Source organism: Fulmarus glacialis, unplaced genomic scaffold (genome assembly GCF_000690835.1).
Source record: "Fulmarus glacialis isolate BGI_N327 unplaced genomic scaffold, ASM69083v1 scaffold7238, whole genome shotgun sequence".
Classification (NCBI taxonomy): Eukaryota; Metazoa; Chordata; class Aves; order Procellariiformes; family Procellariidae; genus Fulmarus; species Fulmarus glacialis.
In genome coordinates, this window is record NW_009227538.1 from 50,798 (window position 1) to 63,478 (window position 12,681).

Below are 12,681 nucleotides of genomic sequence, written 5' to 3' on the forward strand. Positions count from 1 at the left end.
GCACCGTACCAGTTAATAGGAAGAAAATCAACTCCATCCCAGCTGAAACCAGGACAGCACCCCATCCACTGGGTTGAGTGGGACCATCCAGGCGCAAAGGTGTTGCCTGAGGTAAGGAAGCGCTTTACAGTCTTGCCATGGAAATGAGGCCCAAGGTGAAATGAGGTCCACCTTGTTTTGCTTGGCTGTGTAGAGTGAAGGAGACCCTCACTCTTCCCACCTAATAGGTAGCAGCTGCATTTGGTTTTCATCCCAAGGAGCAGCAGAAGGAGCAAAGGAAATATCACTGCTCATGCAAAGTAGGAGTTTCTCACTGTGCTCTTCCACTCATATTTGACCTGAACCACCTCACCCTGTCCACAAATTCCTGTGAAACCCAGCCAAATGGTTCCTGCTGGCTTCAGAACATGGGTGTTGCAATGGACTGGCTTCAGTTCTTCTTTCTGAGCTTTTTGACAGCATTTGGTTTCTACTTAGGATTCTGCTGCAGATCTTTATGATGTTGCTGTCACAACACAAACCTAACACACCCATCTCCTCGGTCTACATTTTTACCATCAGGTTAGATAAAGAGATTTGCATCTGCCAAACAACTTCTGTGGAATATTATCCCCGTATCTGCTGATATACCCATATCTCCTGATCACTGCTACAATCTAAGTTTTACAGCAAAACAAATGACAGAGGGGAAAGAAAAAAAAAAACAACCTAGAGAAAGCTCCTGTAAATGAGACAAAGAAGTAAAAAACAGCAGAAGGAAAACAGGGGGAAACAATGGAGGCGTTGTATGTTTGCCAATTCTCTTTCAAGTCTCGCAACCAGCACTTAAAATTTCACTTCACCAAAGGTATTAAGACATTTCTAGAAAAGACCATAAAATGAAGATGAGGTGGGGAGAGAAGAGACAAAGAGACTACAGCTACATTCCTTAATTAGCAGAGGCCCTAATGGTGAAAATATTACCCAAAAGTAAAAAATAAAAATAAAAAATGCCTCAAATATGCTTTCAAAAATCAGTGCCAGAGTTAAATTAAGGATTTAGCAAAAAGTTCAGTGAATGAAGGATCTGTGAAGTAATGAGAAGCTATAATTAAGAGGTTTGGGATGTTAACTGCACATGGCCAGTAGCAGCTATGAGCATGGGAGATGGACTAACCATCCACTTAGACTGTTTTAATGTTCTTATTTGGATTTTGAAATTGTCTGGAGATACCCCATCCAGGAGCGTGTTATCTCATCATCTCTTCTAGAACAGAAGAGGTGTCTACCTGCCTAAGCCCTCACTGATATTTATGAAGTAGGCCTAAGTCATCTCATACATGCCATAGGGAGAGGACCTGAACACAGGTCATTGCTACAGAGCTGATGGCAAGCAGTAACTTCCTTCTGTATTGGTGAGACAGCGATTTATGGCTGGCACGCTTGAAGTCTTGGCTGCTGAGCCATACCCTTCACAGCGACACAACCACAGGGCTGGCAGTAGCAAGTAAAGTATAACAGAGATTGGGAAGAAGGGTCGTGATGTTGGGAGCTGAAGCTCTGCTAAAAGGGTGCGGCAGAAGAAGGAAACATGGGCTTCAAGTCTGAGTTTGGGAAGAAAGGAACGTGAAGTGATGGAGAGGGAAGGGAACCTTAAGTGTCTAGAGAAACTAAAGGTGAAACCATCATTTTGAGACAGGGAGGCAATGAATGGCAGTGGGGGATGAAGCTAGGCACTTGGCGTTTGGCACTGGAGGCATGCCAGGCTAGCAAGTGAGGAAGGTCCATGCCATGGGTTTGGGATTCTGCTTTAGAGAGATGAGGTTTGTAGTAGAAGGTGGGAGGAATGGGTGGATTTCAACTATAAGTTGGCCAACATGGGCATCCCTACACCGAAGAGAAACAGGATATTCACCAACTAGTCCCACAACAGAATCAATGGGAAGCAACAGAGAGAGAGCTTGGTGGGAGCTCTGGCTGGGCTCCCTCCCTGAGAGTTGGCCACAGGCCAGGCCCACATTGAACGGATGAAGTGATCCATTCCTCCAAGGAGAAAGTATCAGATTCTGGGTTCTGCTCCTTGGACTGTTCATATCGGGCAGCCATTGAGAGGGTGTGGACCGTGGAGACCAAGCTCTAACATGGTTTTACACAATTTTGCTTGGATGAGTTATCCCCTTGCCTTCTCCTTTGCTCCTGGAAATAACCCAGGAGTGAAGGCAGAAAGTTAGACTGTGGAAGAGCTCTGGAGCACTTTGACCGTATCGTGCCTGACACACCAATGCCCCAGTCATGGGCTGGCACCTTAAAGCAACGCAGTATTGTCAATAATGAGAGAAAATGTGACAAGTGCAGAGAAGGGCATTATTAAAACTCTCATCACCTTCTCCCTTTAGTTGCTGCCTTGTGGTTGACTTGCCTTATTACTGAAGATGTGTTCAGAAGTGCGTTACTCTGTGATTGATGAGCATGAAATAGGGACAGTTACCCCATTTACTGAGATAATTCTATTTTTACGTCTAAACTCAACTCTGAGTCATCTGACGCAGAGGCTAGACCAGCTAGAGCTAATAACCATCTCAAAAATACTCACAAGACTGCCCCCAAAAATCAAACGAGTATTCCTAAGAGACAAAATAGAAAGGCCGAGTCCGTCAAAGACTGACATAACCCCTGTTAAAATCAGCGGAAGAGAAATGCTTAAATAGCCTTGAGGGTCACAGTCATGGGGCTTAAACTTGCTTCTTATGTGAGGAAAAGCAGACATAAGAGCTTCCTACTGAATTCAACAGATAGCCTGCGTGGGAGGTGGGCAAGGCATAAAGTGCAGCCATGTGGACCACGTTTTTTGTTGATGTAAACTGGTACAGCTCCGTTTATTTTAATAGACTTCGCAAGGTTTATGCAAGTGCAGGATCTGACCCTGCCATGCTTTGCTGTGTTGCAAGCACATAAAATAGAGGTTGTCTCATGTAACTTCCGTATTAGCAGAGACAGACTTTTAAATGCCTTGCCATGTTCCACTGGCTTTCAGCTGGCATTAAAGAGGTGAAAGCACAAAGAAAGGCCAAGGTTATCTCTTGGGACTTTGGGGTCCGTATGGGTTGAGCTATTGCTAGAGAAATGATATTCTAACCAGAGAAATAATACTCTATCCAGGTTCAGTAGTGGCCCAGCCTTGGTGCAAGAGGAAGTGGGGGCACAGGAAAGAAAGACGGAGATTGAGCCCAATAGCTTTTCCTAGTGTCTCCATCCTTCCACAGTCTTGATGGGAGCAGGCAAGACTTAGGTTGCTGAAGTAGTGTGTGTGTGTATGGCTGTACAGCACAGCTCATCAGTCTAGAAATAGCATTTCTGCTTTATGAAAGTGGTAACAAATCAACAAGCTCAGACACAAATCCAGGTTATAATGGCTTAATAAATTGCCCAGTGACAGCTGACATAGAGTAAGTATTCCGGTGTGTGCTCTTAGGCAATGATGGGCACACGAAAATGTAGTGTATTGTGACCTAGAGGAAAGCGGGTTAAGATAAATTGAATTAATTTGCTATTGCCAAGGCTTAAGAGCACTCTTGCATAATGTTTCTGGGGCACCATTGATGCAGAGCAGCATGTTAGCAGGAAAAATGTGTGTTTGAGGCCTCTTATCCCTGTGCCTGAGATAGATGGTGACCATGAATTCAGTTAAGTTGATCTATCTGCCATACTTTTTATAGGGTTGACTTACAGTTGAAGCCACTAAGGGCAGCAGGAGCTGAAGGGTCCGTCATCACGACAGAAGATTATTATTCCCGCCAAGGTTTTTTTTCTTTGTTATAATTCCTGCTAGATGAGAAATTGCTTTAACCGAGCCTTTGAACTTGACAGCTTAGGCCCTCACAAACTGAAGGCTATGTGCCTCAATCAGAAGCCACTTTGTTTCTGTCAGGATGGCATTTTAAGAATTTATTTCATCAAATTTCTTTATTCATAGATAGTGTTAAGTCCTCAACACCCAAAATTTCTGTGCATCTTCCAGGAAAGTTTGCAGAGCCACCCACTAGTGTAGCAATTTATCATTTAAAATTACTTGCTTGTCAGACTCCATGATAGGGAAGGAAGGAGGAAGTCAAAGGCACTCAACTGGTTTAGGAGGAGAGTTCTTGTTTGAATAGACCTCAGTTCCCTTTCATGGTAGAATATAAACCTTGTGGGGCTTTTTTATTACTAACCTGTTTGAATCTAGTCTACAACTGCAATTAAAATGAGGAAAGAAATAAAAGTGATGGCTTTTTGCCAGGCAGTCTTGTTTGTTTGTTTTTAATTTGTTTTTTTTCTGTTGTTACACAAAAGGTTGAATGTGCTAAGGGTAAGTTAACACTTTTTCTTTTTCTTTTCCTTTTTTTTTTTTTTTTTTTTGTGGCTCAGCAAATTGGTTTGACCTAAGGGCTCATTTTTGGAGGAACAGAATCGCCCAGTAAGAAGCTGTTTTATTTCTGTCAACAATTTCCATTGGCATCATGCCGAATTTCTGCAAATTAGACCTCCAGCACGAAGCCCTGTTGAAGTTGGCAGGGGCTTTGCCACTGGCCTCTGTAGGGTCAAACCATTACCCTGTGTAGCCAAATTGTCTCTGCAGAAGACTAGGCACAGTAACAGAAGGCTGGGATAACAAATTGATATTCACATTTTCAGGTTGCCAAGTCAACTTCTGGAAATGTCTTCTCTACTGCGTTTCTCTTGGAGGAGCATGTCATGTGCTTTTCCACTCTTCTGTCAAAGCCAACTAAGTAGTGAAAAGATTATATGTAAAAGCCAATAGCCTTGAGCCTGGGAATGAGACAAGAAATAGCCTGAGGCTATAAAGATACAACATTATATCTTAGCCATCTCCCCAGGAGAGGTCCAAGCCAGGATCGGCAGTCACTACTGAAAAACCACCTCTCTTCCTTCTGTGAAGGTGACTTGTAAAAGAAGGTTGCTCTAGCATCTAGTTGGAACAAAAATCCCCACCTGAGTGGGCAAGAGAAGTTTTCTTTTTGTTTCCAGTAAACAATACTGGCTTGGGCAACATCTTTCTAGGGCAAAGCTCATTGAATAGCCTCACCCTTCCTTTCTTAACAGAGGCAGTAACACCTAGGACAGTACAGTACATCCACTCTTCCAATCAGTAGTTTTTTCTCTCAGAGAGTAACCAACCGTATAAGAAATAAGTCTTATTCCTTATAAGAATAGATCTTAAGATCTTGAGGTCCTGGAGTGTGTCCAAAGAAAAGCAACAAAGCTGGTGAAGGGTCTAGAGCACAAGTCCTATGAGGAGCGGCTGAAGGAACTGGGATTGTTTAGTCTGGAGAAGAGGAGGCTGAGGGGAGACCTCATCGCGCTCCACAACTACCTGAAAGGAGGTTGTAGCGAGGTGGGGGTTGGTCTCTTCTCCCAAGTAACCAGCGATAGGACGAGAGGAAATGGCCTCAAGTTGCACCAGGGGAGGTTTAGATTGGACATTAGGAGAAATTTCTTTACTGAAAGAGTGGTCAGGCCTTGGAAGAGGCTGCCCAGGGAAGTGGTGGAGTCACCATCCCTGGAAGTATTTAAAAGACGTGTAGATGAGGCACTTAGGGATGTGGTTTAGTGGTGGACTTGGCAGTGTTAGGTTGATGGTTGGACTCGATGATCATAAAGATCTTTTCCAACCTAAATGATTCTATGATTCTATAAAATAAAAGTAAAGTTAAAAGCAGAGAGAAATACCTCATGAAAAACAAAAACATGTATTTGGAAACTAAGTCTAGCCTGACATCGCCACGCAACATGCACAGAAATTAATGGACAATGCATAGCTATGAACAGTGCTGTAAAATATTTAGGTTATAAATGATTGGGAATTTGTCAGTTGTGTGAATTCCAGTGCCATGATAGCGGGATGGGGAATTAATCATATCGTGTAATCTTACAAGCAGAGCGATTATTTGGTTATTGCATCATCATTACAGATTACATTATACTTTGGCTGAGGTGAACATCTAAACAGAAGAAGAGCTGGGATGGGATTCAATCTGATTTAGGCATGTGGGGTGGGAATCAGCTCAAGATTGAGACTCCTGAATTTAGTTATTATTATGAGATGAGTGTCTAAAATGGCGCTATAGTTACGGAGATGTAGGGTTAGGCCAGTGCCTGTGCTTGAAGACTTTAATTTCAGCATCTCCCAAGCAGGCAGTGCTTGCTCAGTGCTACCCCATCTTCCAGGTGTGTCCCAGCAACAGGGTCATGAGTGGCATCTATAAAAAGCTTTTAAATAAGATCAAGGAAGCCTTCTTGACGAGGCTGGGGAGAAGAGCAGCTGTTGCTGTGGGCAAATTCAGCATGAGTCACTCAGCAGCTAGCCCTTCAGATAGGTCATGTCTTCTGGGCAACATAAAAGTGCTGGATAAATCTGTCACTGATAAAATGAGTTTTCATCTGTCTTGTGTTGAAGAGGCCTGCAGAAATCTCTCTGTAAATCTCCTCCTCCTGCATCAGTGGTGGTAGCCCAGGTAAAAGGACCTAAGTATCGTAGAGGGGATTTTGAGGCCTCCAGGTTTCATGATTGATTGAGGCAAATCTGAGCCCACGCTTTCGCTGAAGGCACTGGGGACTGGGCACTGTCCCAGCTTCATAAATAATGCCAGGAGCTGCAGCATTGCCCAGGATTGCATGTGATGTCTTAAATATATCTTTAAGCTGACTTAAATATGTCTTGGTGTCCTGCCACAAACCTTCCACACCACAGGATGCCCCAGAGTTTAAGGGTACAAGGGGGGAACACGGGGTCTGCTCAGGGGTCACATCTATGTACAGGAGATGTCATACACAGGGAGGGACAGGTCAGGTCTCGTGATGGGGATTCCCGTGACTGGGGCAATGACACTCAGGCAGACTGTTTACATCGCAATGTATTCCCAGGCCAGCTGTGATGGGGCGGGTAGGAGTATGATCAATCACTCAAGTGCCCCTTTATACTTCTTTGATCTAAATCCTTCTTTGACCCGAGTCCTAAACCTGTAACACACCATATCCCCAATAAAGAAGACAAGGGAGACTTGTGCAGTGATGCTCTGTGATGCGCTGCAGTGTTTCTGTGGAGTTGATTGACCTTTTTTTGTAGATTTTTGTTGCATTCACAGGAGGCTGATGCATGCACATGTATTGGTTGTGTGTGTATACGTCCCTCAAAACCTCAGACTGACTCCTGTCCAGCTAAGCTGCTTATATTGACCTAGAGAAATTCAGCAGCTGGTCAAGACCCACAACCCTTAGAAGTTATTAATGAGCAGGGATACCTCGAGCAGAGTTATTAACACTGAGGACTATGATAGATATGTATTTCATGCAATGACAGATTCAGCTCTGAGTTAATTACTGCCTCCATCATCTGAACTGCATTTTTCTAGGTGGGTCAGCTGGTCACTACATCAGTTTTAGGAGAAAGATGTTTTTCTCGGGGCTAACATTATTTGAAAGTATAAAGTGCTACTAGGCACAGGGAAGAAGCCTGGTAGGGTTATTGCTCAGTCTTGTTTTTCCCACCCTTATGTCCCTTCTCTTTGCCTCTTTCTCAGAAAGTCTGGTGGCATCTTGACTGTATTCTTCCTATGATCTGACAAAGCGGGCTGTGTTTTTCACAACAGCCGTATACTGCCGTATACATACATATGTATGCTGTGCTGCATGCTGGCTGTGGGTAGCTCTGTTGCTTTTCCCACCATTCCCTAAAGCTCTGAACTTGACCCCCTCTTGACACCCTAAAATTTTTGCCCAGCTTCTCAACTAAGCACATTTCAACATCACACCAGCTTTCTAACCAACCACATGCTTTGTCCCTACTCATCCATCTCCTTATTGAAAGGACAGTGTACATTCCTAACAGCTCATTAAATATTTGCCCTAAAATGACTGCAAGAAGTCCCCTTCTCTTTCAAAGCAAGTGTGGTATCTTTAGATACCGCATAGAGAATAGAGAATAGACCTCTATTGCCTTGTTAGACAATAAATAGGTGTATGCTCAGGGCAGTTCTGTCTCAAAGACAATAAATGCCCCTCATTTTGAAATGAAGTCATTTCTTTGAGAGCCACAGGCCTGGTTCCTATCCAGAAGGTAGGCATTCACACCCGTGTTCAGGGAATGCTAAACACTCCATGACCAGCAAGACAGTATTTTGCATTCACTTCGTGCAGGTGTGAATATCCATCTAAAATACGAAGTAATAGGAATTATTTCAAAGATTTGTCTACATTTGAGGAATGTACTTTTACAACAGTAGTACAGTGCAATATGTACATTTTTCCCTGTCTTGCTATCTCAGCAAGGATTCTCCATAAAGGGCAGACTTCTGCCATCTGAGCGTGGGCATCTCATACCCCTTAAAATGCCTGTGAATATCGCCAAGGTCTCCACAGGAAATCCCCATCCTTCTGGAGCAACAGCTGGTAGCCCAACACAGTACTTGGCAGTGCCTAAAATGACAGTAGCAGTCTACTTTTAAGCAGCTGATTCTTGCACAGTGTCTCCTTTCCAGGTAGTCTTCAGTTAAACAGTCGTAAATGTAGATGCATACAGCAGAGATGGTTGGGCACACTAAGGCAAGGGTGGGTTGGCCCATACGGTAGGTCTAAGACATGCCTTGTCTTATCCTCAAGTAAACTTCTACAATAATCAAGATTAACTTTTCTTATTGACTGCAAGGAATTTAAAAAGAAGCACAAAAGTGTTTGTGGGGGCAAAGAGGTTTCTATGCCTCCTTGGCTGGAGGCAGAATCAGTCTCAGCAGTTAGTCATCGGCAGCGCGTGTGGAAAGGGAGGGGACCTTCATGAGAAAAGCAAATGGCCCACATCTAATGCAGTCCCAAAGAGGGGAAGCGAAGAGGAGCCACTTGGGCAGATGTGCCATCTGCAAAGCCAAGGAAGACCATCTTACTGCAACATCTCGTGTGGACATGAGCAGAGCAAGATCCCTGAAGAAAGACGGGGAAATAAGCTGTTGTAAATGAGATAGTGGAAGGGGAGAGAACAGAAAAAGCAGTGCTGTAATGCTGCTTTTCCTGCTGCTAAACATAGCCTGTACTAGTCTTTCAACACTGACACATCGTGAGGTCTGCTCTTTATGAAAAAAAAGTCTTCTGTGAGATGTAATAACTCATCTCTGCCTAGTGTCTGTCATCTAAAGGGTGAAGCATCTTATATAAACATGGATTTTATTTCCCAGCATTATAACAGCCATTCTGAGGCTGAATCTGACTGATCAGGAAGGTAGAGACCCATTACCAAGGGCTGCATGTAGTAAGGTCTCTCAACAGCCAGGAAAGGCTGTTTTCCAAATGTGTCGCTGAGTTGGCTGTCAAAGAGGATTCAATGGAAGAACAACACTTCAGTCAACAGTGAAACTGCATCTCTTGTAGAAGTATCTGGTCTGGTTTAAACTTACCCACCCTAGGCAATAATAGCAAGAAGCCCAGGAAGCGAGAAAATACCATGATTTAATTTGTAAGACAGGACAGTGCATCCAAATCTGTTCCAGTGCAGGACATTCCCATGCCGCAGGGAATCCCTGGCTGCAACGTGTTATTGCTGTGTGTTCAAAATGATGCATAAAGATATCTTTTCTCCAGGTAAAACAAAAAATGGGGTGGTAGCTACTGCCCAAATAGCCAAATATCCCTCAGCATAGAGCAAAGAATTGATCTCCTACAGGTCCCTCAGAGAAGAAGTTGCCAAAACCCAGCTGCTGCCCATGTGCATGATCCACCTCAGGTCTGTAACAAGCCATCACCATGTTAGGGAAGGAGGTAGGGCCAGAGACTCCCACAAAAACAATGGTTGACAGTACTGGGAGAAGAGGTGATGGATTTGGGCAGCCAGATCTGGGGCTTCTGCTGCCATAGCCTGAGTTCAACACAGCTTCCTCTCTGTGACTCTGGGCATCCCTGCCTGAGAGTCTGTTAGGCAGAAATCACGCCTGCTTTTTGTGAGCAGCCTTTCCTGGTCCCGTAAAGTGTTGCTGCTCCTTGTGATGTGCTCCAGCCTCATGTCTCTGCCATAGCTTCAATGCAACCATCCAGAAAGGATTTCCCAATGTTCAATCCCCAAAACAAATCCATGTTTGAGGAGCGTGTGGTTGCGATGCATCAAAACTGCCCCCTTAAACCTCGTGTCTCACCTGTGAGCTGCTGAATTAGGGCCGACTACTGACAGACTGAAACCATAAAAGAATTCAGTAGCCCCAGTAGGGCTGAGTACACTCACACCAGCCGCAGACACACCAAGCAGGCAGTCAGGCTTCGGGCAAAAGAAATGAGGTGTGCCAATGTCACACAGCCATATGCACGCCATAGCATTGAGAAACGAAGAGCATAGGGATGCCCTAGGGAAGACTCTGCTGCATCCCCAGCCCTCGTCAGCTCAGCTCTGTGTCACCTTCCCTCCCTGGGAGTTAACTGCCTGCTCTGCCTCCACCTTCCCCCATCACCACCCTGCAACAAGTCTCTGCTTATGCCATCTGCCTCACAGGAGGGAGCTGATGTGCATATAAATTAACAGGAGCCCGTGAGGGTCCCCAGTGTGACGTACTGGCGGGTGCTAGAGGAGGGTTGAATTAATTTTGAGGTATCGGTGGGGACAAGTCCCTCTCCAAAACATGTGGCATCGAGAAAACACTTTCCACACTTCTCTTTTTAACCAGCGTGTTTCATAGCAACTGTTTTAGGGGAAGTGTGAGCTCGTCACTGGTGCAAATCAATTATTGCTCTAAATTCAACACATTGCATGTGCAGAGCACCAGGGAAGAGCCGCTAACCAGAGAGTGCTAGCAGCCAGATTCTCCTGCCCATGCCCCGGGAAGTGCAGGGTATTACCCAAGCAGACTCACTGAAGGCAACGAGGCTGTTGCCGAATCAACATCTCAAGGGTGCTTAGACAGCGTGGATGTGTGTAATGATGCAACCAATGATCTCCTGTAAAGCTGCAGCTGGACCTGGATGCATCGCGTGCTGGGGCAATGGCCAGGGCTGACATACTTCTCTGGGCAGCTGATTCCTACCTTCAGGTGTTTTGCAGTGCGTTAGGTCCCTAAGTGTCAGAGAGAAATTTCCCATTTTTTTTTTTTCTGTTGTAAGGTGACTGTTCCCATTACCTGTGCTGCAGTGAAATTTTCACACAGCAAGTTACTGTGTTTAATTATTCATTTCCTGAAGAAAAACAATCCTCCCCTTTTCAAATCTCTCCCCTTCCAATGCAATCAAATCTGTCCATGCTCGTTAGTGTTTACCCTGCTTCTCCTTCTTATCCTTTTCTCTATTTTAAAAATATATATCCCAGTCCTTCTTTTCCTGAGTGTTCACAATTACTTATAGATTTGGCTTTCTTCAAACCCCTGTCTCAAAGTCCTTCAGTTTTTGCAGTATCTACCAGGCCAAGGAGTGATTACAACTGGACTTTACTTTCAAGGGCTAATTAACACAGGGGGTTTTTTTGGGTTTGGCTTGGTTTTTTTTTTTTTTAATCCTGGGAAATCAGTTTGTTCAAGTCAGAGGCTTCATTTCTTTGGGTTTAGGGAGCCAGGTAATACTAGCAGGCAGCCCTACTGAGAATGATGGGGGGGACCACGATGCCCAAGTCACTCAGTGTCGTTCCTCAAGATGCTGACTTTAGTGCCAAAAATAGCGTAAGAAATTCCCACCCATTCTTGTTTACTCTCCAGCGCAGATCACTTCCATCATGCTGAACCAAGTGTTTGTTGGCTGCACCATAAACCAGTCACTGAGTTGGTCTCAGTTCAAAGTAGCGCTTTTCTGGAAGGTTCTTCTGAACCAGTGCAATGGTTTGCTTCACAGCTCAGCCCCACAACCCCATGCCTGGCAGAGCAGAGAGGCTGGTGACTGCACGTCAGGGCAGGACCTTCTGGCATCCACTCTGCCGCTAGGCCAGCTTCCCACAGATGTACATCCACAACCTACAGAGAGCAGCACCATGCTGGTAGGGATCATGATCCAGCGTATCAGTTTGTCACTGCTCAGCAGGGTTTCCAAGCTTGAGTGCACCTCCAGGCTCACACAGTCAAACTGCATCCAGACCTGAGCTGGCTCTCTCAAGGATGCACGCTGTACTCTCCATGCAGCGGTTAACATATGTCAAGCGTGTCCATCCCAAGCAAGCTTGGTAGGGCTTTTGGCTTTTTACCATAGAGCTCATTCCATAAGGGCTTCAGGTGCTGCAAAAAGCAATCCCAAAGATACACGCAGAGCAAGGTTTACTGGTAATTTGGTGTGTTTGCTATGGAAACATGCTGCAGTTCACCACTCTGTTCCTTCTCTTCCAGGTAGGCTGCAAAGCTATGATGGTTTTCTTCCAGTACTGCGTCATGGCCAACTTCTTCTGGCTCCTGGTGGAGGGGTTGTATCTTCACACCCTGTTGGTCATCTCCTTCTTTTCAGAGAGGAAGTACTTTTGGTGGTACATCTTGATTGGCTGGGGTATGCATCTTCTCAAAACTGAATGCCAAGAGGTGATCCTGACAGGCATTTTTAAGAGCAATTTAGTCCACAGACCTGGGGGCTCAGACAGGGCAGAGATGTAGTGTACATGTGTACCTTGCTGCCAAGAATTGTTAGTGCAACCAGGAGCAAGATCGAGTGATGGCCAGAGGAGTTTAACAGCATTAGCCTAAATCTTCAAAGGTATTTAAGAAC

The 12,681-nt window shown here is 44.9% G+C and overlaps 1 protein-coding gene across 1 annotated transcript in view; it reads left to right on the forward strand.

The window, feature by feature from the left end:
- The window catches only part of LOC104080693 (vasoactive intestinal polypeptide receptor-like), a gene marked incomplete at its 3' end in the record, with an annotated part of 60,745 nt that extends 48,280 nt beyond the window's left edge, over positions 1-12,465 (forward strand). Inside the window, exon 6 of the mRNA XM_009583174.1 lies at positions 12,312-12,465. Within this exon, the coding sequence (XP_009581469.1) occupies positions 12,312-12,465 (154 nt within the window). The remainder of the gene's footprint in view (positions 1-12,311) is intronic.
- Between the last annotated feature and the right edge of the window lie 216 nt (positions 12,466-12,681).